This window comes from Colius striatus, chromosome 4 (assembly GCF_028858725.1).
Source record: "Colius striatus isolate bColStr4 chromosome 4, bColStr4.1.hap1, whole genome shotgun sequence".
Lineage (NCBI taxonomy): Eukaryota > Metazoa > Chordata > Aves > Coliiformes > Coliidae > Colius > Colius striatus.
Window position 1 is genome coordinate 47,726,230 of NC_084762.1, and position 24,219 is coordinate 47,750,448.

Here is a 24,219-nt window from a genome sequence, read left to right on the forward strand (position 1 = left end):
TAGTAGTAGGCAAGGCACACATACCCCAATCAGCAGAGCTGAGCGGACTTGTGCTGTACAGAGCACCAGCAGTGTGTTGGGGGCAACTGTAACTGTTGCAATAGCTTCCTCCCCTCCACCTTATGGCTATTTATCCTACAAGTATCTGTAACCGCTGAAGAACAACAAGGCAACTCTGCAATGCACAGTTAATTCATTTTTAATCTACTTCTAACTTTTCCTCCCAATTCAAACAAGATTCAAGATTGCTTCTGCTTGTCTACTAAGTTGTAATAACAATAGAATTACAGATGGAAAAAATAATTCAAAGAAGGGTAATGCAGACAAGCAATTTCACAGAATCACAGAATGGCAGGGGTTGGAAGGTATCTTTAGAGATCATCTAGTCCAATTTCTACCACATCATGAAATAGTATGGACAGTAACTAGCACTACATTGTGTAATGCATTGTTTTCACTAGATATTATGTTTGTATATCAAACATATATACATATATTTGTATATTACAAATATCTAAATGGTTGATGTCAGGAGGCTGGGTCATCACTTTTTATTCTGTTGTATCTAGTGACAGGACAAGGGGTAATGGGAAGAAGCTGGAACACAAAAAGTTCCACTGAAACATAAGGAAAAACTATTTCACTGTGAGGGTGAGGGAGCCCTGGCACAGGTTGCCCAGGGAGGTTGTAGAGTCTCCTCTGAAGGTTTCCAAAAACCTGGATGCATTCCTGCGTGACTTGACCTAGGTGGACCCGCTTTAGCAAGGGGGGTTGGACTAGATGATCTCTAAAGGTCCCTTCCAAACTCTATCATTCTATGATTCTATATAATGAATGATGCAGTATACAGTTGTAAAGATAGCTCCAACATTAATAGCATGGTAACTGAAAGGTTCAGCCCTCAATTTCACACGAACTATGTTCTCCTCATAGCTTAAAATAATCTCTGGTGTACATTTGTCTTTCAAAGCATAAGCTGGAAGACACAATACACTGTTTCCCACACACTTCCTCAATTTTTAAAAGTTCTGATGTAACAGTAAGAAGGGACGATAAACCTGGTAGCTTTCTGTATATGTCAGTTCTGGCTTGTCTGTACTCCCTATTTCTCAAATGAATAAACACGTGAAAATCAGTGGTGTTTTTTTCTTATACTGTTTTCCCACAAAACTCCTGAGGCAGTGAGGAAAACGTGCTTAACACTGGATAATTCTTGGTCCTCACTATGAAAAGCATTTATGAAATTGTCCCCTAATAATCAAGTTCAGTATGAAATTTTGTGCAATTTTATCCTTAGTATTTTGTAGCAGAGAAATGGGTCTACTGCCTTCTTCCTGACAGTATGAGGAAGATATTCTGCCCGTTTCCTACAAATGTAATATGGAGAACAAGGTTTTTGACTGTAAAACACACCAAAATCCTCAATGTAACTACTACATGCCACCCTCTGTTAAAACCAAGATTCTCTCAGAAGACAGCTAGTAGTAAGAAATGTACTTGAAGTATTATGATGTGGTACAGATGAATCACTTCTCGAATTAATGCAAATCAAGGCAAGCAAGAAATCTTTCTAAGATGACATGAAGTTCATCATCCCTTATATTCTATTAAACTTAGGTGCCAAGGAGTCAAATGTTGCTGAAAATCTTAGGAACCTCACAGATGGCTTGGGTGCAGTTACAGCAGAATAGCTATTTAAAATTTATCAGATTAGACATTAGCTCAATTAACAGCTGCTTCCACTTTCTTCAGCCCATGATATTCGTAACTAAGAGGATGAGCTTGAAATACAAACACATTAACTGCATTCACATCAGAAACCTGAATCCACAGGCATTTCCTACCTTCAACTTTTGGCTGTGCTGAAAACATCATTAAAAACTGAGAGTTGGGCAGAAAGGAACCTCATGAGGTTCAATAGGGACAAGTGCAGAGTGCTGCACCTGGGGAGGAACAACACCATGCACCAGTACAGACTGGGGATTGACCTGCTGGAGAGCAGCTCTGCAGAGAGAGACCTGAGAGTCCTGGTTGATAATAAACTAACCATGAGCCAGCAATGTGCCCTCGTGGCCAAGAAGGCCAATGGCATCCTGGGATGCATCTAGAAGAGTGTGGCCAGCAGGTCAAGGGAGGTTCTGCTTGCCCTCTACTCTGCCCTGGTGAGGCCTCATCTGGAGTCCTGTGTCCAGTTCTGGGCTTCCCAGCTCAAGAGGGACAGAGAAATTCTGGAGATAGTCCAGCACAGGGCCACCAAGATGATCAGGGGACTAGAGCATCTTCCCTCCTCAGTCTCCTCTAGACTAAACAATCCCAGTTCCCGCAGGCTTTCCTCATAGGGATCTCATTAATATTTATAAATATCTAAATAATGGGTGTCAGAAGGTTGGGACATCCATTTTTTCTATAGTAGCTAGCAATAGGACAAGGGATAATGGGATGAAGCTGGAACACAAAAAGTTCCGTTTAAACATCAGAAAAAACTATTTTACTGTGAGGGTGACGGAGCAGTGACACAGGCTGCCCAGAGGGGTTGTGGAGTCTCCTTCCTTGGAGGTCTTCAAGACCTGCCTGGACATGTTTCTGTGTGACCTGATCTAGGTGGACCTGCAAGGGGAGTTGGACTAGATGATCTCTAAAGGTCCCTTCCAACTCCTAACATTCCATGGTTCTATGAAAAGTAATACCTTGCTCTTAAAAATATTGCAGAAACACTAACTTGATATGAAGTGGTATCATAGAGAGGATACACAATTGACACTGGATTGCTAAAGGATTTTATGAAATTGAACCACACATCCATCCCATAGGTAAAGTTTTTCTCAAATTAAAAGCATGCTTCACTTTACACATAGCTTTTTATGGCTGCTTTAAGGCAGTCTGCTCTTTCACTTTTATGTTAATCATGTTGTTACTCTAGACATACATAACAAGTGAGAAATTTAATCTCTTTCAGCTTCCGAAAAACTCAAACTTCAGTGCAGCTTCCCACCTATGTGAACATAGAAGCTTTAAGGAACTACAGAACTCATTTGCCAGCTTCTATCCAAAAGAACTAACACCATCTTCTGTAAATTATGGTTACATCTTTGGTAACATTCAACATCTGAAAGTACTTGGGGAGCAGGGGCAGAGAGGACAAATAGGAATAAAATGGGGAAATGCATTAACTGCTGTCATTAGATGCGACCTGATTTAGGTGAACCTGCTTCTACAGGGGGGTTGGACAAGATGATCTCTAAAGGTCCCTTCCAGCCCCTACCATTCTATGTTTCTACTGTGTTCCATCACACTTTCTGCCCAGTCTCACGTTACAATGTAGCTAACGTATCAGAAGAGGTCTCTCAAGGTATGTGATTTATTCAGTAAAACCAGCCAGCAGAACAAATACCAGAACTATCTAACACATAGCTTCAAACACTTTAGCCATGAAGATGTATCTTGTATTCGTAAACAGTGGGGTAAAATTGAGCTTGAGATTGAAGAGTAGCCCAACAGCCTTTTGGTACCTACATGAAATGAATTGGTGGCCTCAGTTCAGTTATCCTGGAGGTCTTATCTACTCGAGTGTAGAGTACTGAAGGTAACATGTGTGATAAAGAAAATAGACTTTGTGGATTCTATTCTGGATTTCAGACATGTGAACAGGTATTTCCTATGAGTCTTGTAATATCAGCTAGTGTAAATAGCTGATTTTACAATACACTTCAAATTGTACAAAATTTTTCAAATCTGAGCTTTAATAAGAGAGATAGCACTCAGATACAGCGCATATAAGGAACTTATGAAATAATATTTTGGACTTGTGGACAATCACACTACAAATTCAGTCAAGTTTCAATACACTATGAAGTTGTATCAGCTGGATTCCTAGTCAGTCTCCCTTCAAATTACATATAATTAAGAAAAAGTAATTTAGAAGTCATCTAAGATTACACAATTACAAAAACAGTACAATCAGCTCTTTATCTGACTATGAAGCCAACCATTGCAAACATCAGTTGTACCAAAACCTGTATTTAGCACTTTCAGAGTAGTGACATTCCTTTGGTTTCCTGTTACCACCCTCACTTCCCTCAAGATCAGGGAATTGTAACAGAAAAAATACAATGGCAGTGAAACACCACTATCCTATTAAATATTTTTATACATTGCATACAACCTGTCTACCATGGCTCTTAATGTTGGTTTCCCAAAGCGGATTATTTGCGGCCTACTGCAATACTAACGTATTAAAACACAACTTAAAGTAATATGAATTGTAACTAGCACACAGCAAATAAACGACAATGCTTATGTCTTTAAAAAGATAAGTTTTCTTACCACATATTTTACAGCACTTATGAACTGGTTATGAAATAGCAGATGTTGGGTTTCATCCTCTGGATTTGACGCAGTGTAAAGCATTCCACAAATGTTACAGGAAATAGCACCGAATCTCTTCTGCCCTGCATCCTATTTAAAAAAAAAAAGAAAGAAAGAAAGAAAAAAGGTATTTGTCAATTGCAAGCACAGTAAATACAGTTCAACAGAACTTTAATCTCATCAGACATGCCTTTTATAACTTATCTTCTGGAAACTCAAAGGCTAAAATGGAGTGAAATAGGAGAAAGAACAAGTACATAATTTAGAATTCCATGTCTCAAAAACCCACGCAGCCTCAAAAGACACTGGCATCAATCACAGAGTGAACATCACCTGAAAGTAAAAACAGTTCCACTCCCATTGGCTTTGAACAAATGACTTCTCTTTCACTTTATGAAATACTGAGAATTCTTCTTTCATTACTCTACTTGCCGTAAACGTAATCATCTGCCACAAAGAAAATTCGCACATCCAGTCTCACATTATTTACTTTTCCCTACAGTGCTGCTGCCTGTCCCTTGGTTGTGAGTTGCTTTCAGGTAGGTCAAACGAGAGATATTTTCCTGAATGTCTGAAAAATATTATAAACCCCAAAATATTGAGATCAGCAACAGATCTGCCACACCTGATCGCTACCTTTTCGGTTTTTACAAAAAAAACCCCAGTATTTCAGAGCAATCAAGCATTATGGCTTTTTATCCAACTCTTCATTGAGTCTCATTTAATATACTCCCAAGACTTAAACCTTAATTGGAAGCAACTAACAGTGACGTTTGACGTGCTTAATTGCACAGGGTTCATTCACTTCTATTTTTCAGACACTGGTTAGCAGCTAGAATATAAACGGAAGATCATAGCATTTTACTCTTGATCCTCTGGGTTATCCTCATACTCTATAAACACCAATTACTAAATTAAGGGCCCTACTCAGCACCTATTCCTTTGCTGTTTATTTATTAAAGGAGTTTTATTAATTTGGAAGTATGCTCAGATTAAGGAGTCAGCATTCAATGAAGAGTGAAGTGTCAGGTGCAAGGGGGTGTCTTTAGCAAAGAGCAAAAGAATATCAGTTAGATTGAAGTCTCTACCCAAAAAAGTCTGTTTTAACTTATAGCCTAATGCTCACATACTTTTTTTTCCCTTCAACTACATTTGGAAATTGAGTTTATGCAAGTGGCAGTAAATGTCACTTTTAATCTATTTTAACATATTTTACAAGTAATAAAAAAGCAAGAAGTTATTTTAAACTCTAAGTTAGGCTACTATACAAGCAAAAGAAGTCTTGAGGGTGTCTTTTAAAAGTAAATTGATCTATGCACACAAATGGAAAGTGCACAACTTGCAAGAAAACAGATCACCTGAATTTAATTTTGTTTTCTACGAGTTGAAAATATTCATAGTAAAAAAGCCTACTTTACAGAAAAAGCATTCTGCAACACAGCAAAAGTGTTTACAGAACACTTCCTACTCTGATGACAGTTTGGTTTTACACACAAAAGCATCTGATTTCAAGCAGTCATTAGTGAAATCTAAAATGTAGATGCGTTTTTTTCTAGGATGAGACTAAAGGTACAACTGGCCAGGCCAACTCAGATGGGAGCTTCTCTTTAAGAGCACGCATATGGAACTCAGCCAAAAGAAAGAAGCAGAATCTGAGAAGTCATTGCTTTAACGTCATGTCAACTTATACATTCCTATTGTATACAGAAGGAGCAGCAGGAGTGTAGTAACTTTTGGAAGGAAAAGGAAAGAAGAACCCTGAAGATGGATCTGTAAAGTCTGAGTAGGATGAGGCTTCTAACTTATTTTACCTGTAGAGTTCCTCTAAAGTAGCAACATAGTTCAAAACAAAGTACCCCTCTGGCCAATGAAATATACTGCATTTCAAGGGTTTACACATGAAAGATGGAAAAAGGCAGTTCAGCAAGAAGGATGGTGTATGGCGATTCTCTTTAGATGAACCAATTGAACTGAACTTAAGAATTCCTGTCTTGAAGATGGGGAACATATGCCCTATCTCTAGGGTAGGATACGTGAAAAGGAAGTCTACTTTGATGCTTGGAATATACTTTCAAAAAATAAGACATGTAAATTAGGAAATCAGCTACATGAAGCAACTCTTAAAATATGTCGCAGTTCAGAAGATCAAGAAGCTAAAGCTATTTTAACTAAAGTGTCAATGAATTTACTTCCAAAAATCTCATGTGAAAAAAAAAAACCCTACGTAGGAAGTCATAAAAAAATTTGGGGCAAGAATAACCTCAAAGATGTCAGGCCCATTAGGTCATCCCATCTTGCCTTGTAAATACATATGCTGTTTTGGAAGTCTCCAGGAAGAGATTATTTCCCAGGAACAGTACTGTCATATTGTATATTACAGCCTGACTTTCTCGGATGTTGCTGCTATCAGTGGGGTTGGGGGGTTGGAATGCTTCTTTTTTTGTTTTGTTTTGTTTTGGTTTTTTTTAATTAAGGATTTAACTGATACTACAATTTTTAAATGCATTCAGGTGTATCACTGGGCCACATACAGGTTAATATTAAAAACCTTTTATGTAAACTATCAGAAAACAAGACATTGTAGTAGATAAAGCAGGTTTTTTTAACTCTGTAGGCCTAAGAAATGCTGACTATACTTTTAGTAAGTACTTTGTAGTATCCTGAAGGCAATTAAAAGGCAGAATTTTTGTGTAACTGAAATATTACTCCAAAGCCACACCACAGAATATAATTCAGACAAAAATAAAGGGGGGAAAAAAAGCAGCTTTGTAAATCTAATGCACGCTACAACAAAACACCAGGACATTAAAAATAAAGCCATAAATTATGAAGAATATAGTCAAGTACTTCAACAAAATATCTACAAAATCTGACTATTTTTAACCTAATATTGTATAAGTGAAAGTGGAAAGGACATGCATCAAGAGAGGAAAATTGCTCCCAAGCAATAACATTGCACTATTGTCAATTAAGGCTGACAGTCCTTCCTAATGGAGAGATAACAACAATAAAAATCCCCACCCACAAAAAAACAAAGCCAAACACAAAAAAAGCCACAAACCATCCAAGAAATAAAATCTTAGATGTGGGATTTTTGCAGGGAGTGGGGGTAAAAATTTGTCTCAGTAAACATCAGATACCGAGTACTGGAGTATAAACTGTAGTCTTGCCGTAACTAGAAAACGATGCAAGAGGCTTGACTCTCAGAACTTAAGAGAATGGGGTTGGAGGCAGAAAAAGTGTGTTATTCTATTTAAAGCTAAATTTTCTGAACAGTAGTAATAAAGAATAAAGATACTTTTATTTCCTAAGCAAATTCTGCATGTGTAGATGGTAATTAAGCATTCCCAACATCTCAGGCAATCCTCATGAATTTAAGCACAGGATATATGAGATCCACTGTTTCAAGACAAACTGGAATTGAACATTGTGACAACGTTGTCTTAATCTCCAGAAGGATTTCTTAATTCTGTGTTAGACAGAAAGAAAAGTCTTACCAATATCTTCTTTGAGAAGGTGCATGTCTGCTGATCCTCCATATGTGGAATAAGGAGCCCTGCAAGCAAAAAAGGCATTTGGTGCCTCTGTAGGAGATGAAAAGGGGCCCTTTTTTTTCTCTTTTCTCTCTCTTCAGGCACAGATTAGGTCACCTCCTTCTTGATTACCTAGTGTTACTTAGACGAGGATTATTCTTTAGTCTTTTCACAGAACAAAGAATCAAACTCAGCCACAGTAACAGGCAGGCTGGAAGGGGAATACAAGAGGAGCAAGAACACAAAGATTTTTGGGCTCTCTACAGAAAATGAAAAGGTCAAAGAATGCTATTTCAACGGAAGATGCATTTAAGACCGAAGCTGATGGGTAGATGCCTTTGTTGACCAGAAGGATCAGAAGACATGATCCAACTCGGAAACAAGTTACACTTTAAAATGAATTCTGTAGAAAAAAAAAAAGTAGGAAAACACTCTGTCACTAATAGCCATCTTTCTGAAAAGCTGTTTTAGTCAAAGGACATAAATCAGCTTGAAATTTTCAGAACTGTGAGGTATCTCATTTTTTTTAACATATTTGAAAACGGGAAATGGAGGGTCATTATCCACTATAAAATTATATTCTCACTGATCATTAGCTAAAGCAATACGAAACAAAACCACAAAGTTAAAACACAAATCTACACAATATTTACAATGGATAATTAATCCATTCTCAACCCATACAAAAACATTACTCAAGAATATTACAGTGTTCCAACGTGTACTGCTTTTGGCTCGGATGACATTCATTTTCTTCACAGCAGCTGCCATGGTGCCATGTTTTAGATTTGTGACCAAAACAGCATTGATAACACAGGGACGTTTTCGTTACTGCTGCACAGTGCTTACACAGCATCAAAGCCTTTTCTGTTTCTCACCCTGCCCTGCCAGTGGGGTTGCACAAGAAGTTAGGAAGTAGGGACAGGTGGGACAGTTGATCCCAACTGAGAAGTACCCCATACTGTATGGCATCATGCTGAACAATAAAAGCTGGGGGAAAGAGGGAGGAAGAAGAGGACATTTGGTGTTACAGCATTTGTCTTCCCAACTTTTAGACACAACAGAGTCTTACTTTCCTGAAGATGGCTGAACATCTCCTTGTGTAAATGCATTCCTCCTTGTTTTGCTTTGCATGTGTGTATAGATTTTGCTCTATTAAACTGTCTTTACTTCAAACCATAAGTTTTCTCCTCCATTCTACTTGGGAGGAAGTGAGTGAACAGCTGCACTATGCTTAGCTGCCTGACAGGGTTTACCCACAACACAATGTTAGTAGACCTGTTGCCTCAATTCCTCTATCAGGTCCCCAGCTAACAAAACATTCTCACCTTCGGGACAAAATACACCAAACAACCCACCTGAACATGCCGGACAAAGCGGGGTTGGTGCAGTGAAGTACAAAGAAGGAGTGATAAAAAGAAAGGATGGTCACTACCGCCTAAGAGCAGAGCTATCCCAAAGGGTAAGATTTGTATGAGAACAAAGGAAGAGTGACTGCTCTCAACTACCAAATTCCCTCCCCAGACACTTATGCAGTAAACCACTGCCTTATTTTCCCTTGGATTACAGGGAAGAAATCGCAATACTTAACTAATGCAGACAGTAGTTTGTAATTTAGACAAAAGACTGCCCAAAAGCAATTTTTCAATTCTTCTAAGAATTTGCCAATGGGATTATACCAATTTAAGGGAGAAAACAGCAACTTTCTATGATGGCTAAGCAGCTTTCCTCAGGCTCATCAGAAATCACTTTTTCACTTCTTATTTCCACCAAGGATTGTGTTTTCATCCTAAATAAAAACATTTCTTTCATATATTCCATATTTCAGTCAAATAGGCAATTGTGTTCAAGTTAAACCAAAATATTTGTAAAGAAAAATTCATATATTATATACAAATACATAAACTGAATTAGCCTGTGCATCACTTCCACATAGAGCATCAATTCAAATGTCAGAATCAAAAGCATCTTCCATCAAGCAATCCAGATTCATGCATCTGCTGATACTTATAAAGATCATCTACATTTAATCATGTTTGTTTGCATCCAGGTCTCTAGAAAGGAAGAAAAGTCTCTGCAACTCTCTACTATCTTTGTATTGCTTCAGCAATTTGTTTCTGATGTTCATTCATTTTACAAGTTCTTTCCTAAAATTGATGAGTATCACTTTCAAAAAACTAGCTCGGTTTTCGAAGGAACAGGTCTCCCTAGTAGCATAAAAAGAAGGAAGGAAGTGCCCCTGTATCTCATAGGTCATTATTTAGAATATTCATTGTAGTGTAGGTTTTATCAATTCCTATTCTTAAAGTAAAAATTCTGTCCTAGATCTGGCAGGCAAGCAGAATTTTTACAAGAAGCAAATCAATGACTTTCCTTGTCTTGGATGTAAAGCATAATCTCATTTTATGAAAACTGAAAACATATGCTTTGCACATTTTTATTTCTTTCCATTTCAGAAGTTCAAGGAGCAGATGATTTCATATTCAAGGCCTCATATTTGCACATCAGATTCAAGTACTTGTAAAGCAAAGGACAACTTAAATGCATTATTCTATAAAAATTCCAATATGGAGTTCCAAGTGACCCGTCAACCTATCAACTGAACATTTAAACAAAGTGCAAGAGGGTATAGTTCACAAATATTAAGAACAGACTATTTCCTTAAACATCAAGTCATGAAATTGGAAGAAAACTTTTTTGCTTCAATTTTCATTTCTTTCCTCCAGAAAGACATCATACTCTCCTTGGTCTGAACCCAAACCTTTGTATATCACTTCAAATACCATTGCTTCCTGTAACTGTTTGTTTTAAAAACTTTGTAGTGGCATTAGACTTTCAGGTGTTTTCAGCTGAAGTTCTGTGCTCTGAAGAGACTTGCTTTTTGGGAATGTGACAGCAAGCACATACAAAAAAACCAGAAACAACTTATCTTTTGTCTTAGTTGTACCTTAACAAATGCCAACAATTTTACGTTTAAAAGCTGCTCAGACAACTAGATGATGTGTACCAAGAAAGAGAATGGTACAAGTACAGCTATTAAATATTCTTCTACAAATGGAAGTTGTATTATTTTAGTTCCATTATAGGCAATTAGCCTTGAAGCTTGTTAAAGATTATATTACTTAAGAAAAACAGAAAGTGTATCTACTCATGACAGGAAGGTTATAGGAGAAGGAGGATGGTAAAATACATCCTTAAGAATTAAAGATAAGAAAAATAAAGTATTTTGTGGAAACCAAAGACTGATTTTACCATAACATCTCCTCTCTAAATACAGCTTTGGAAATGAAAAAGAATATACAGATGATATTGTAACATCTCAGACTCTAAGCCTCAGATACTGTATAGACAACTAAAAGGGCAGACATAAAAATTAAATACAAAAGACTAGGAAAATTCAACAGCAAAACAAGCACAGTATATCACATGTTGAGTCAAACTGAGCCTAACTGTTTTTTCTACTTTGGTTACAAAAAGAAAGAAAGGATTCTAAACATATGTTACGATGGAACAGCTTTACAGATCTCCAAAAGAATCAGATCTCAAGGTATAGAGCCCAAAAATCACACCTGTCAGGCTTTTCTTTTTTTTTTTTTAGCATAAAAAAGTGCAGGTTAAATGCTCCTTGCTAATAAAACCTTGACTTTCCACCTTTGCTCAAGGTAAAGGATAATGAAACTGCTTCTCTTAATACAATGTGATAGAAACTTAAAATAAAAATTATTTCTAGCTATTAACTATAATTATTTTTATAGACATTATAAACGCTAATTTAAGTTATTTCATTGTAGTAAGACTGCTCTCTGTATAGCAGAAATTTCAACTTGAGAAGCTTTTTAATCAAATTAATCTCTATTCTCAGAGGTTTGTTACCTAAGTGCACAAACACCTTTGAAAATTTTTCCTATTTAAAACCAAAACCACCTAGTCATACAGAATCCACATTTAAGAAATTCTCCACAGTTATACAAACAAAACTATTAATTAAAAAATACACCTTATTTTATTACATGCATTTAATTCCAAATCTTTTGAGTATTTGTACAGCAAATGGTACTTTAGAAGTCAGTTCACTGATTTTTCCCCTTCAGATGCTAGCATAGACTCTTCCAGACATAACTATGTCTCGTCTCCACAGTAACTAATGCCAGGTACAGTATTTTACAAAACGGCTTAACAAATATTTAGGTCCCTCTATACCTTTTGACAATGCTAAATGCAGTTCTCCACCAGGTAAAAGAATAACAGAACAATATCTTACCTAATACTTTCTTGCTAAAGGGAACTACAGGCATTATCAAAATGCTGTTTCAACACAATAAAAAGCCTACTCTGAAGTCAAAGTGAATGTATAAAGTGATGAAATATATTCAATATTATGAAGCTGTTACTTTCACATTTAAAAATTAAATACAGTGCTCACTTGTGTTTTCCAGAAATAAACACAGGAAACAAGACACTAAGTCAAATTTTCCCTAGTGTTCTTCACTAATGACTCATTCTTTAGATTCTAAAATTTTTCTAGGTAAAGAACTTAAAACTTTTACTGATGAATACCTAGGACAAAATACTACTCTCTAATTTGGGCTGAAGAAAAAGAATACCACCAGCATAGTCAAGAAGTTGCAAAAAACTTCTTTGTTTGAATACTGTGGAGAACTACACAACTTCCCTTCAGTAGCTAAGCGGAAAGTTACACGTTTTTGTCAATGACCCTAGCAGCTCCCCAGTCAAGTTCTATTACTGTATGAGCAAAAATTAAGTTGGCTCTATTGAAATGAAAAGGAATATCCTTATAGCCCTTTTAATATAGTTAAGATATTTAATCAACCATTTTAACTCTGTCGGTAAAATGAGTTTCAAAGAGACAACAGCTAAAATACTTAAATATTGGATACAGTTCATTTATGATCCTGTGGGTGGGCATTCAAGTGCCTAGATCTGTATCACTTTAGGCAAATCAACGATATGTTTATCAATTTAGCTCTCAGCAGCTCTGATTTTAAAATATTTTCAGTATGCATACTATGGTGTGTTCAGAATTCACCTGGTTCTGTTTTAGTCAATATTTCCATGTGCACACTCCACACATTACATTAAAAAAATGCAATTTAGCAAGACCACCAGTTATATATATGAAAGAGGTAATTTCATAAGAAGCTTATACACAGTCCTCCTTCTTAATGGCCTGGATTCCTCTCCCCCTGTAGCTTCCCAGTATCAGCCTTTCATTTTGCAAGGATTATCAAAAACATACAACAAAACACAATCAAAAACTTGAATTTTTTTCACCATCAGGTTGTGTGATTCTACAAGACAGAAAAATGACCGTGTCACTCCTTCCTCATTTTGCAATTTCTTGTTTTAAGAGAGAAATTTGTATTTGGTAGCTAACAGCAAAAAAAGGTAAGAACAAATCATCAAACTAGTATTGCTGTTTAAATATTGTGGTGAAAATGAGCGCATCCACAGGAAAATCTTTCAGTCGTCTCAGAACAACAGATATTTGAATAACACAGGAATAAAACTGTTGATATTAATTTTGAACACAATCTGCCAGACACGTCTCCCTCTGTAATTCTAAAGCTATAAGAAATTGAGATTTTTTTTTTCTCCCTAAAACTTGTCTATTTTTACTGTACGGTCATTTGATTTAAAAAAAAAATGCAGAAACTTCTTTTAAGAAAAATCAGCTTTAAATGCTGTTAGTCTGCCACCATTTTTCCATTAACTTTGAATGGTAATCTAGTACAGGTTCTACTTTGAAACATTTACAATGGTAACAGTAGTGTGTAGAAGTAATTATTTTTACACAATTTCATAAAACACAGCACTGCAAATCCAAAAAGTAATTTCTTTGAGAAGCTATAAGCCTTACTAAAAGGGTATTACTTACTATGATCAGCTGCTTATCACCATCTTTTCCTGCCTCTTTTAGCTTCTGAATATGTTCCTCAGATGTTAGGAAGTTACTGCATTTTGATGCTAATGAAGGATTTGATGATGGAACCCTAGAAATACAAATATATTTCATGTTAAAAAAGGATTGCTTATACATGTCATCCTACATACACTAATCTTAATGGTTTTGAGTAACTAAATTTTGACAAGATGCAAATCCAAGTTTTTAACCAAACCACAGCCCTACATATTTTAATTTGTAATTCAAATGGAAAAATCAGGAAACAAAAGGATTAACCAATAAACATTAGTCTGATTTCAAGATTTTTTTAAAATTTCCTTTTTTAAAAAAGGCATTTATAATCAGGTGGGGTAAGTTAGTCACAATCATTACTATAAGCATTTAATTGTGACATTTTCATAACTGATTCTGTCTAATGCTATATATTTCCTATGTAAGGTTTAGGTTTCCAGTTTTAGGTATCGTACATCAGGCTGCCAAAGCAGACCATGTAAACACTCCCACAAATGTAAGTGGTACAGAGAACTTCTGGAGAGAGTCCAGTGGAGGACCACCAAGATGATCAGGGGACTGGAATATCTTCTCTATGAGGAAATGCTGCGGGACTGGGGCTGTTCAGTCTACAGAAGAGGAGACTGAGGGGGCAATGTTATTAATATTTACAAATATCTAAATGGTGGGTGTCAGGAGGTTGGGACATCCCTTTTTTCTATTGTATCTAGCAACAGGACAAGGGGTAATGGGATGAAGCTGGAACACAAAAAGTTCCACTTAAACGTAAGAAAAAACTATTTTACTGTGAGGGTGAGGGAGCCCTGAGGTTGTGGAGTCTCTCTCCTTAGAAGTCTTCAAGACCCGCCTGGACATGTTCCTGTGTGACCTGATCTAGGTTGACCTGCTTCTGCAGAGGGGTTGGACTAGATGATCTCTAAAGGTCCCTTCCAACCCTACCGTTCTATGATATAAAATGGATGTCATACGCTTCCCAAATTCAACTTTAACTCATTCTCTTCTAATGGCTATCAGTGAAGGAAGGGAAAAGAGGACCTGAGGAATAAATACATGAATATCACTGGAATCTCTCTCCTTCAGTTTCAGCTTCTCCTTGTCATAACTGAAACAAACACTGGAAAGTACTATAATACATCAACAACATATCTATCCCTGTGAACTTCCGACTATATTCAGGGGAAAAATAACATTAATTCCAGGTCTGGATAAAACTTGTGGAGATCACCAAAGCAAAATACATACAAAAATACTTGTACTTCAACTAGCTATTGACATATTTTCTGTTTCTAAGCAAGACAAGAATATAGGATCAAAAAATTAATTGTAGCAGCTGCTGTAGTATGTGTAGCAGGTGAATTCAGTGAGCTTTTTCAAAACCAAAAATTCTTGCCAGACAATTTTAAAGCAGAGGTTTTTTGTACTGAATCACAGCTATTTTTTTATTCCTGTCATCTGCCCCAAAAATAAGTAGCTACTTCATGGTTTGCCTCTTCCTGCTGATAGCTTTTCTTACAAAGCCCTAAAGAGAGGTACACTGTAGATATGCACCTCACTCCATGTTATGGCAGGAGTACCACTGAAAGTATGATGTCTTAAATCTTGCATAGTGTATGGAAACCAGAATAAGAAGAATATATATCCAAATAATAAAACCCAATATGGGATTATTCAGCTAATAATGTTCGTAAATTTGAGTGGACACCATGAGCCTGTTGAGAATAAAAGTAAAAAAAAAACCAAAAAAACAAAAAAAACCAAAGTTTTTTAAAAATCTAAAACCATTCCTTTAAGTGGCTTTACATCTACCTTATCACTCTTCTTCTGTGAAATTCCTGAGTAGTAGAGGTTTTCAACATGTACAAAAGAGCTGCTTAGTCAGAATTGATAATCTGGCCTCCAACAGATGTATGGAAAATTAACTACGTCATTTCTTCTTGTCTCCATTATGAATATAGAGAATAGTATCAATACTAACCACTGTGTCAACTATGTTGCTGTTGAAGGTATCAGGTATGAAGAAATTGTCTTTAGCTTGTAATTAGCTAAAATCAAAGACTATGTTAGAACTGAACAAAAACTACAACAGCCAACATGATCAAAGATAAAATGTAAATCTGAACTGTTAGTAGTAAGAATAATTTTTTATGACAGTCAACTCCTTCATTTCACAGCTATCATGAAACAACCCCAAATCAAATTCACTCTTCACCTAAGATTTATTACATACAAGATTACCATAATTTAGGGATTACAAAACCCTCCCAGAAGTGAGTGAAATAGATCACTATGTGAAAATCATATAGTAAACCCTTCTCATGCTCTTTCGTTATCACCTGATTTGAGGAAGAGAGCATTACAAATGTTTATCCAACTCTGTTAAATTCCACTTTTTAGAAGACCTGTGCAGTAACAAATACCTTGCTAACTAATTTTATTAACAAAGTAATAATACCCCTTAATTAATAACCAGTTAAAATGAAAATCTGTTTTTATAAAAGATGGGTCTCTTATTTGAAACTGAAAGATGCGGCTGGGAGACAAAAGAACATTTAGTATTTATTACAAAACCTCACATAACACTATGGAAGGTTACTGTCATTTCAAGATGTATTAAATACTATACCTGTTCTCAGATTCAGAAGTTTGATTTGTAAATGAAGTATGCGTCAACAGCTTGGGAGCCAAACCTATAATTAACCAAAGATTATAACTTAATTATAAAGTTTTTAGTTGGAAAGGAAATGTGAGCTACAGTAACAGTGATTTTGATACATATATTCAAGATAATGATGCGATTTGTTCATGGCCAATAAAAGAAAAAGACACAACCCTGAGGCAGTGTTCAGATGTTCCTCCACACATACTTGAAAAAAAAAGTCATTTTCTTCAGCATTTCAACAGCAGTTCTGCAAAGGAGATTGCCAGCAGCTAAACAAGGCCAGTATTGAAACTAGAGGAGTTTAAATCTGTTTATATTTAAATCCACACAAATAGTTCTATGTATAGTATTAGTATCCTAAATATATAGTATACCTAAATTTGAGGTGCGTTCTATAACACTTAAGGAAAAGAAACAATCAAGAATAGTAAAAGAAAGGAAAAAGTAGAACACTTCAGGAGAAAGAAGTGTGTATACTTATTCAAAGGAAACGGTAACCAAAAGAGACTCCTTAACAGAAACCGATGCAAGAGAAGAATCCAACTGAAACATGGAAATTTTACTACTTTATTACACAAAAAAAAATGAAAGAATTTGCTTGGAGATTTTCTGTTTATTTCTTTTAAAAGTTGGCACTTCACTTTCACTCAAATGAAGTATATTTATGCATTATAGTACTTATGCATAAAGCAGAAAGATGTACTAAAAGCAGAGCTGGGTAGAAAATCAGATACTTCTCTCTTCCCACTACATAGTCCAGAGATAAAAGGACATTCACTGCTACTAAAGTGGACATGAGTGTAACATACAAAGAAATATGAAAACCCTGGTGAACTGCTCCAGTCCCAGAAGTTTAATTCTGTACCAAGTGTACACTAATCTGTGAAACACTCCTCTGAAAGGAAAGCAATGCTACCCATTGAATTGGTCAGAAGAAGAGGAAAAATCAGTAGTAAACACTTACCTTGAGGTTCCCTTTCTCCAGGTTCTTTTTTAAATTGTTTCAGTGGTTTAGAAGCTGTAACATATTTTACTGGAGAACTTTCTGGACTTGATTCCAAATGTAATCGAAAGTTCTAAACAAAGCAGAAACCATTACATAAAACCCCAAGCTATTTAATGCCTCTAATCTACTAACAAAATCACAAAATTAACCAAGTATTAACATTTTTAATAGAGTGACAGTTTTTCAGCTCCCATGTTACTTTAAGTAGATGAAATCCAACTGATTAGCTAGTCCATACTGAAGTTTGAGGTATTAATTTTACAAAAATAAATGATATTTTATTTATAACATCATATAACATATTATATTTATTTGTAAAATACTTCCTATAGAACACTTTTGTCCGTAAAACCTTAAATTTTAATAGAAGCTCATTCAGACATATTACTTTTTGTCCCTCTCACTTCTTTTAATACACCTTTTCAGAACAAAACAGATTTGTAAATATAAGTTGTGAAAATTGTCCATATGAATCTGTATAATCTCTCTCTGCATCAGGAAAATTTATCCATCAACATTTAGCTAACTGCAGAACTTAGGAGAGTGGAAGAGATTCATTCTCCAGCTTACTATCATCCTACCACTAAAGGATCTTTATTTTACAGTAACTTAAAATTCCCAAATGTGTTAAAGGCATTGTTAAAACACCCTCCCACCACACACCATAATGAAAATGACTAACCTCATCTGGTCTTGGCTCACAGAAATGTTTTGTCAAATTACGCAACAAACCATTTTCTGCACCTCTCTTCGTGGGCTGTTTAGTTTCTAATGTTACTTCTTTAGCTCCAGCTCTTTCAGATGAAGGCTCTGATTGCTTCTGCACACAAGCTGCACTTTCATTCTCGGAGAGTCTCGTTATTGACAGCTTGCCTTGTGCTTTCGAAAGCTCTGCTTCTGTAGCCATTTGATTTGCCTCTGACACTTCAGGGTAATCTTTTAACAATGAAAGCTTGGGAGTATTTGCAGCATTTAAGTTACTTTGCTTCATGTTACTAGCTTTCAATAATTTGATTTTGGTCCATTTAGAGTTTTTGTTTGAGGAATTGTTTCTACCATTCAGAGTGCATTTGACAGGCATTCCTTTTTTGCTAGGGAAAAAACGTTTGCATTGAGCACTTTGACTAGGTTCTTTCGGAGTAAGCATTTCACTTTGCTGAAGCTGTACGTCAGCATGCTTTTCTTCTGTTTTGCTATACTCGGCATTAGGGGAATCTTTTTTCACCTCTACTGTGTCTGACTCAATCTCACCTGCAATTTCTTCACAAAGTTCAAGGATGCTTACCCTTTTGGATTTTGCATCATTCTCTGGCTGATCAGCCACGTTTGTTTCACTTACAGATGGCTGTGAAATCTTTTTTGGTTTTGTACTGGTTTTAATGTTCTGATGCGTTTGCTGCTTTTCCTTAGTTGTTGTTTTAGAATTTGGCTTAAGAGAATCTGTTTCCACTTTCTGTGTGTTGCTAGGAATAGGAGATACAAGGCCTATTTGGTCTTTCTTAACTTCCTCAAGACTCTCATCAGGGCACAGTGATGACCCTTGAAGGCTGTGTTGGACGTTGGCATTATTTTTATTGTCTGCTTTACATTTTTTCTCTTTCGCAGAGCCAGTCACTTGAACATGTATTTCTTTATCCTCATTTGTATTGTTTGGCTTTGGTTTTGTGTTTTTCTGTTCTGTTTTCTCTCCAGCAGATTTAAGTATTTTTGCTGCAACACTGTGAGTGTGCCTTTTTGGCTGGCTACCTTGTTTAACTTCCAAAGCTTTTTCTTCTTTAACTTCTCTGTTGCGCAGGGATCTTGCTGGTACATGTACATGTGTCAGTTGCTGCAGTCTCTGTGATCTCCTCATTACTGGCTCATTTGGTGGAATTATGCATTTTGACTTAGGAATCGCCTGCACAGATTTTTTCTGGCATAATTCCTTGTTTTTTGCAGATTTAGGCTGTTGTTGGACCTTTTTGTCAGGTATTGTTTTATTATTTGAGTTTAGTACTGATGATCTTGTAGTCATACGTGTTCCTAGTTCAGGTTCATTGGTGTTGTCACTGAAAGATTGAAAGAGTTATTTTGTCAGCATCCAGAAAGTAGAATTTGTCATAAGAGTCTTCTTGTTTTACTAATGTCTGCCTCTTTTTCTATCTTCTTTTTTAAAATACTACATCTTGCACCCTCAATACTAGAATAATTCTAAAGAGACTTGACTTCCACCTGGTTACGCTTAAGTGCAGTACTTAACAGTTTTTATTCATGGCAAGACTGAACTAATACCCCTGTATGAATGCTTTTAACATCTCTAGCAGTTTTTAATTGTTGACACTTGTGACTTTCAAATGAAGTATTTTTATTCTCACTTCAGAAACTTTTTTTGAGAAATTTTTTCTGGATTTCAGGACACAAATATGGTTCCAGAGAAGACTACGTAGCAGATATCACAGTTTATGGTTTAAGGCCGACCTCCCACTAGTACTATTTAAGTATTTAGCTGTATCTTTAACTCAGATTCATTCTGCTTAGATTGTTTCTGCACTAAATTAGTCTACAATAATAACCTAGAACAAGTACTTAATTTTTTTTTACTGACCTGTTTGATTTGACAGAGGTTTTGAGCACAGTTTTCTCCTGCACTCCACATTGATTAGGCTTTGATTTATTTGAGACATGTTTTGTATCTGACACCTCTTTTTCTTTCTTTGCTGATGACTGTTTGCTGTTCTTGTCCAGCTTTGGACGTTTAGCAGAAGGCTCTACTAACGTAGACTTCCTTTTCTGAGCTGCCATTTCTGTAAAACACAATAATTGATTCAGCTTTTAGAGTCTTTGTCAACTGTTGTTACAGTGTCAGTTAATATAACCAAAGATTTGCCTGTTTTACAAAATAAGGTAGTTGATACTTTTCCTTTTAGAGGTAGACCATGCTAACTGTGAAATGAAAGCAAATCATCAAAGCAATCTCAAATCAAACTCTTTCACTTACAGGTTTTTACAAAAGGCAATCGATGTTTAGGCCAAAGTAACTTAGCAAGGTGTGCCAAGAGCATTCCTTATGCAGATGCTTACAAACAGGACGTTTCATGCCACCTATGAAGAATATAAAATGTTAATTCAGTAAGCACTTTGCTAAATTCAGAGTCCGAGAAAGAAATTAATATTATCACCCACTTCCACCCCTTCAAACAATACTCAGCTTTAAAGTTTCTTTGACAATTAAAAAACAAAACAAACTACAAATTTTATTTCTACATTCAGCAATTTTTTGGCTTTTTGCTTTCTTAAATCCTTTTACCTTTCAAAAGGCAGCAGATAATAGTACCATTTGAAAGGAAGTTTCTCAGCCTTTCTCATTTCTCCAGAAAATTATACGCTGCTCCCTTTCATGGCCCACAGAGTGGGCCTGCTGTCAATCCTGTGCCTCACAGAAACAATCCATTAGACCTACTAAGTTTTGTGGCTGCTACTACAGAACTTTGTAGCAACTGCCTAGAACTGTTCCTCCTAATATGACTAAGAGTCACCAGTAAGAGACAGAAATCCTATAAAGTACCATTATTTGAGACACCTGCCTTGGGTAGTTAAAGATGATGTCTTTGTGAGAACTGAAATAATGTTAACAACATAGGAGTTCATCTGCACAAGAGTCTGAAAACTAACAGAGATCCTCACTAAGAAGTCTTCACAGATTTGATTATTCCTTTCACAACTGTTTTTGGCTTCTGAAACTTTTAAGTTCTCATGTTCAAAGACATTAGTTTTGTATTATAGCATAAGTAATAATTACTCAGCAAAGTTTTACTAATATCTGCTTTAAGTCTACTGGAAGATTCACTGCTCAGAACTTCCAAATTACCTTTTCAGGTAAAGAATCTATTATTTTTTGCCACTGATAGATTGATAAATAAATATTTTGTAACAAAATTACATTACTTTTCAAACCTTAAGTATTGTGTTAAACTTGACAGATTTTAAGGTCAAACGGGAATTTTTAAGTTAACGGTTGCATAACACAGACCAGATACTTTCATTACAACTACAATAAGCCTTCCAGTATTGACAAACATGTGTCCTTCTCTAAAAATCTGAGACGCTTAAACTATTTTTTAATATTTGTTTATTATCAAAAAGGAAAATGTACAGACCTGTACATTTTTTCTGTCAGACTTAATGTTTACCTTATTTTCATTTATCCATTCTTTTATAAAGACACATCTAAACATGCAAATGCTCAAATTCCAGTGACCACTGCTGTCTTCAGACTTTCTCCTCTAAAGCTGCATAACCAGTGACTCATATTCGAGTTAAACTTTTATTTTACCCAGGCAAGAAGTCTCAAATAGGACTCTTCATGGAGCTATTTCTACGTCTGTCCCTAAGGAGCCGGTAACAGAATCTGTGTGCTTTACTTCTAATAGCTCATAACCTCTGTGACACTTAACAAGCCTAGTGGTTTCTACTAGTCAAACATTATTCATCAGAGCCACAGTATAGCCACTTGCCCTGAAATTAACAGCTCTAGTTGTTGAATTAAGTCTTCAGTCATATATTCCCTCAATTTTTACTGCAACTTTGCCTCACAAAATTTGAGAACATGACATATACTGTATACCCCTAAACATTCTCATTTTTTTTCCAGATGTACACAGATATCACTGTCACTCTTAGCCACATGACATGGCATACTCAGCAGGGACTTTCAAGCACCAGCAGAAAATACAATCCTTGCCTCACCGGTACTGCTTCTCTGGACACTGACAAATAGCAGTCTCCTCCCACAAAGAGAACTAGATCTTTTAACAGTTAACGTCTTTCCTACTAATACTTTGCACAACAGCGCAAGGACTTTTCCAGACATTCAAGAACTGTCCGTTTCTGCCCTGAAGAAGCCAGATTATGGAAAGAAGGGAAGACAGAAGCAAATGAACAAACTAAACAACAATCAAAGGTTCTGGTGCAAGAAGTAAGGAAAAACAGAAGCAGAGGACTCCCACAACCTCAAATCCTTAAAGCAGGGGCCAGCCCTTGGTTTCTACCGAGATGGGGGGCCCAATTGCCTTGACTGGGCGCCGATGTCTCACGCATAAGCCTCCCCCACTGACTGCCACGACAGAACCCCCAGCCTCCGTGCCTTAATGCCCGGCCGAGACCTCTGGACAGAACTTGAAGGAAGAAAAGGGAAGGCCTCCCTCCAAGCGTGGCCCAGTGTCACCCGCCTCAGCGCCCACCCGTGACAACCCTTCTGGAGCAGGGCCTGTCAGGGAGCCCCTGCACCCGGCCAAGAGTTCCTCGGGCCATGGCAAGTGCTACCGAGGGGGCAAGGCGGGGGCTGCGGAGAAGCAGCCGCACACCGCAGGCCGCCCCCCCCGTCCAAGCTCCCACTGGTGAGCAGTCGGTGAGAGGGGATCTCCCGCCCGCCCGCCCGCTCGCACCGCGACCGCGGAGACAGCGGCGGCCGGCGATAGGCCCGCGGCAGGCCCCAGGAGGAGCTGACGGCCTCTCGGCCCCGCGGCGCGGGCACACGGCCCCTCTCCGCGCGAGGACGGGCCACCAGTCACGGACCTGGACGAGGTCGGGGTGGGGGAGAGGCTGACGAGAACCTTTAGCAGAGGGGTCGGGGGTTTGGGGGGGGAAAGTGTGCAGCAAACTTCCTCATTTCCCCCTCCGGCGCGAGGCGGCCGCTTACCTCGCGCTGGTGTCAGCGACGTGCCGGCTGCGCGAGCCGCCCTCCTCGCCTGGCTCGCCAGCTGCGGGGCCGGGGGAGGGAGACGGGGGCGGGGGGAGGAGTGGGCGGGACAGAGGGCGGGGGGAGAGCGCGCACGCGCGTGGGGCCGAAGCGAGGGCGAGCGAGCGGGGGCGCGCGTGGGGGCCGGCGGCCAAGTCAGCGCGGCTCGCGGCCTGTCCCCGTCCCCTCGCGAGGCTGCGGCGAGCGCGAGCCCCAGGCGCGCTCCCAGGCGGGCACCGCGGCAGCCCCGCCCCGCCCCGCTCCAGCCAACCCCGCTGGGCACGGCACGGCACGGCACCGCACCGCACACTTCCGGCGGGCGGTGTCGGTCGCGCATGCCCGGCAGCTGCCTGCGTGAGGGAAGCGGTGCCGGCTGCGCGGGAGCCGCCCGGCCTCCCTTAGCGACTCTCTGTAGAACGGGCCGCCTGTCCCGTCCGCATCACGGGGTGTCCGGCGCTCGTCTGGTGCCGTCCCGTCCGGCGTAATCCCCGCGGCTCTGCCAGCTCGGACTGGCTCGCGCCAGAGTTGGTTGGTAGCGTCGTCCTATGCTGTCAGGTTCCTCGCCTGCCAGAAACGAGGGAGAGGGCAGCACTATGTGCTCTCAGGCCAGCCGTGACGAAGTGAGTTGCGCGGTGGCCCCGGTGTGTCAGTGGCACCTCACGGCTGGCACGGCTAAGCACAAAGTGAAACATCTTACCCAAGTTACACCCTTGCCGGTAATGGCGGTGTTAGAGCAGTACGTACTCGCAGCAGCGTTTCCGAGGTGTTCGGTTCTCTGCTTCTGAAAAAGAGGTTTGGAAATACCTCTAAGGGTAGGTTTGGTACTATACTGGAGGTTGTCTCCACTTTTAGAAACTTCCCTAAGGATATAGAGGGACATTTTGGGAGTTTGTGGCGGTTTTCCATTGGTAAACTTTAGGTGCACAGACAGCAGTCAGTCCTCATGCAGGTGTAGCAAGCACTGTGCATGTCACTTGAGCATCAGATCAGGACAGATGTTTGTCT

General features: G+C 38.3%; 1 protein-coding gene across 2 annotated transcripts in view; it reads right to left on the minus strand.

Moving 5' to 3' along the window:
• ESCO1 (establishment of sister chromatid cohesion N-acetyltransferase 1) overlaps nucleotides 1-23,407 on the minus strand; it is a 31,479-nt gene extending 8,072 nt beyond the window's left edge. For both annotated transcript variants that reach the window (XM_061995724.1, XM_061995725.1), the window contains exons 1-8: nucleotides 23,176-23,407; nucleotides 20,476-20,579; nucleotides 20,083-20,281; nucleotides 18,181-19,546; nucleotides 17,457-17,568; nucleotides 16,457-16,520; nucleotides 13,795-13,909; nucleotides 4,324-4,455 (exon numbers count right to left, since the gene is read on the minus strand). In XM_061995724.1, the coding sequence (XP_061851708.1) occupies nucleotides 4,324-4,455; nucleotides 13,795-13,909; nucleotides 16,457-16,520; nucleotides 17,457-17,568; nucleotides 18,181-19,546; nucleotides 20,083-20,279 (1,986 nt within the window). In that variant the 5' untranslated portion in view covers nucleotides 20,280-20,281; nucleotides 20,476-20,579; nucleotides 23,176-23,407. The remainder of the gene's footprint in view (nucleotides 1-4,323; nucleotides 4,456-13,794; nucleotides 13,910-16,456; nucleotides 16,521-17,456; nucleotides 17,569-18,180; nucleotides 19,547-20,082; nucleotides 20,282-20,475; nucleotides 20,580-23,175) is intronic.
• Nucleotides 23,408-24,219: the final 812 nt, after the last annotated feature.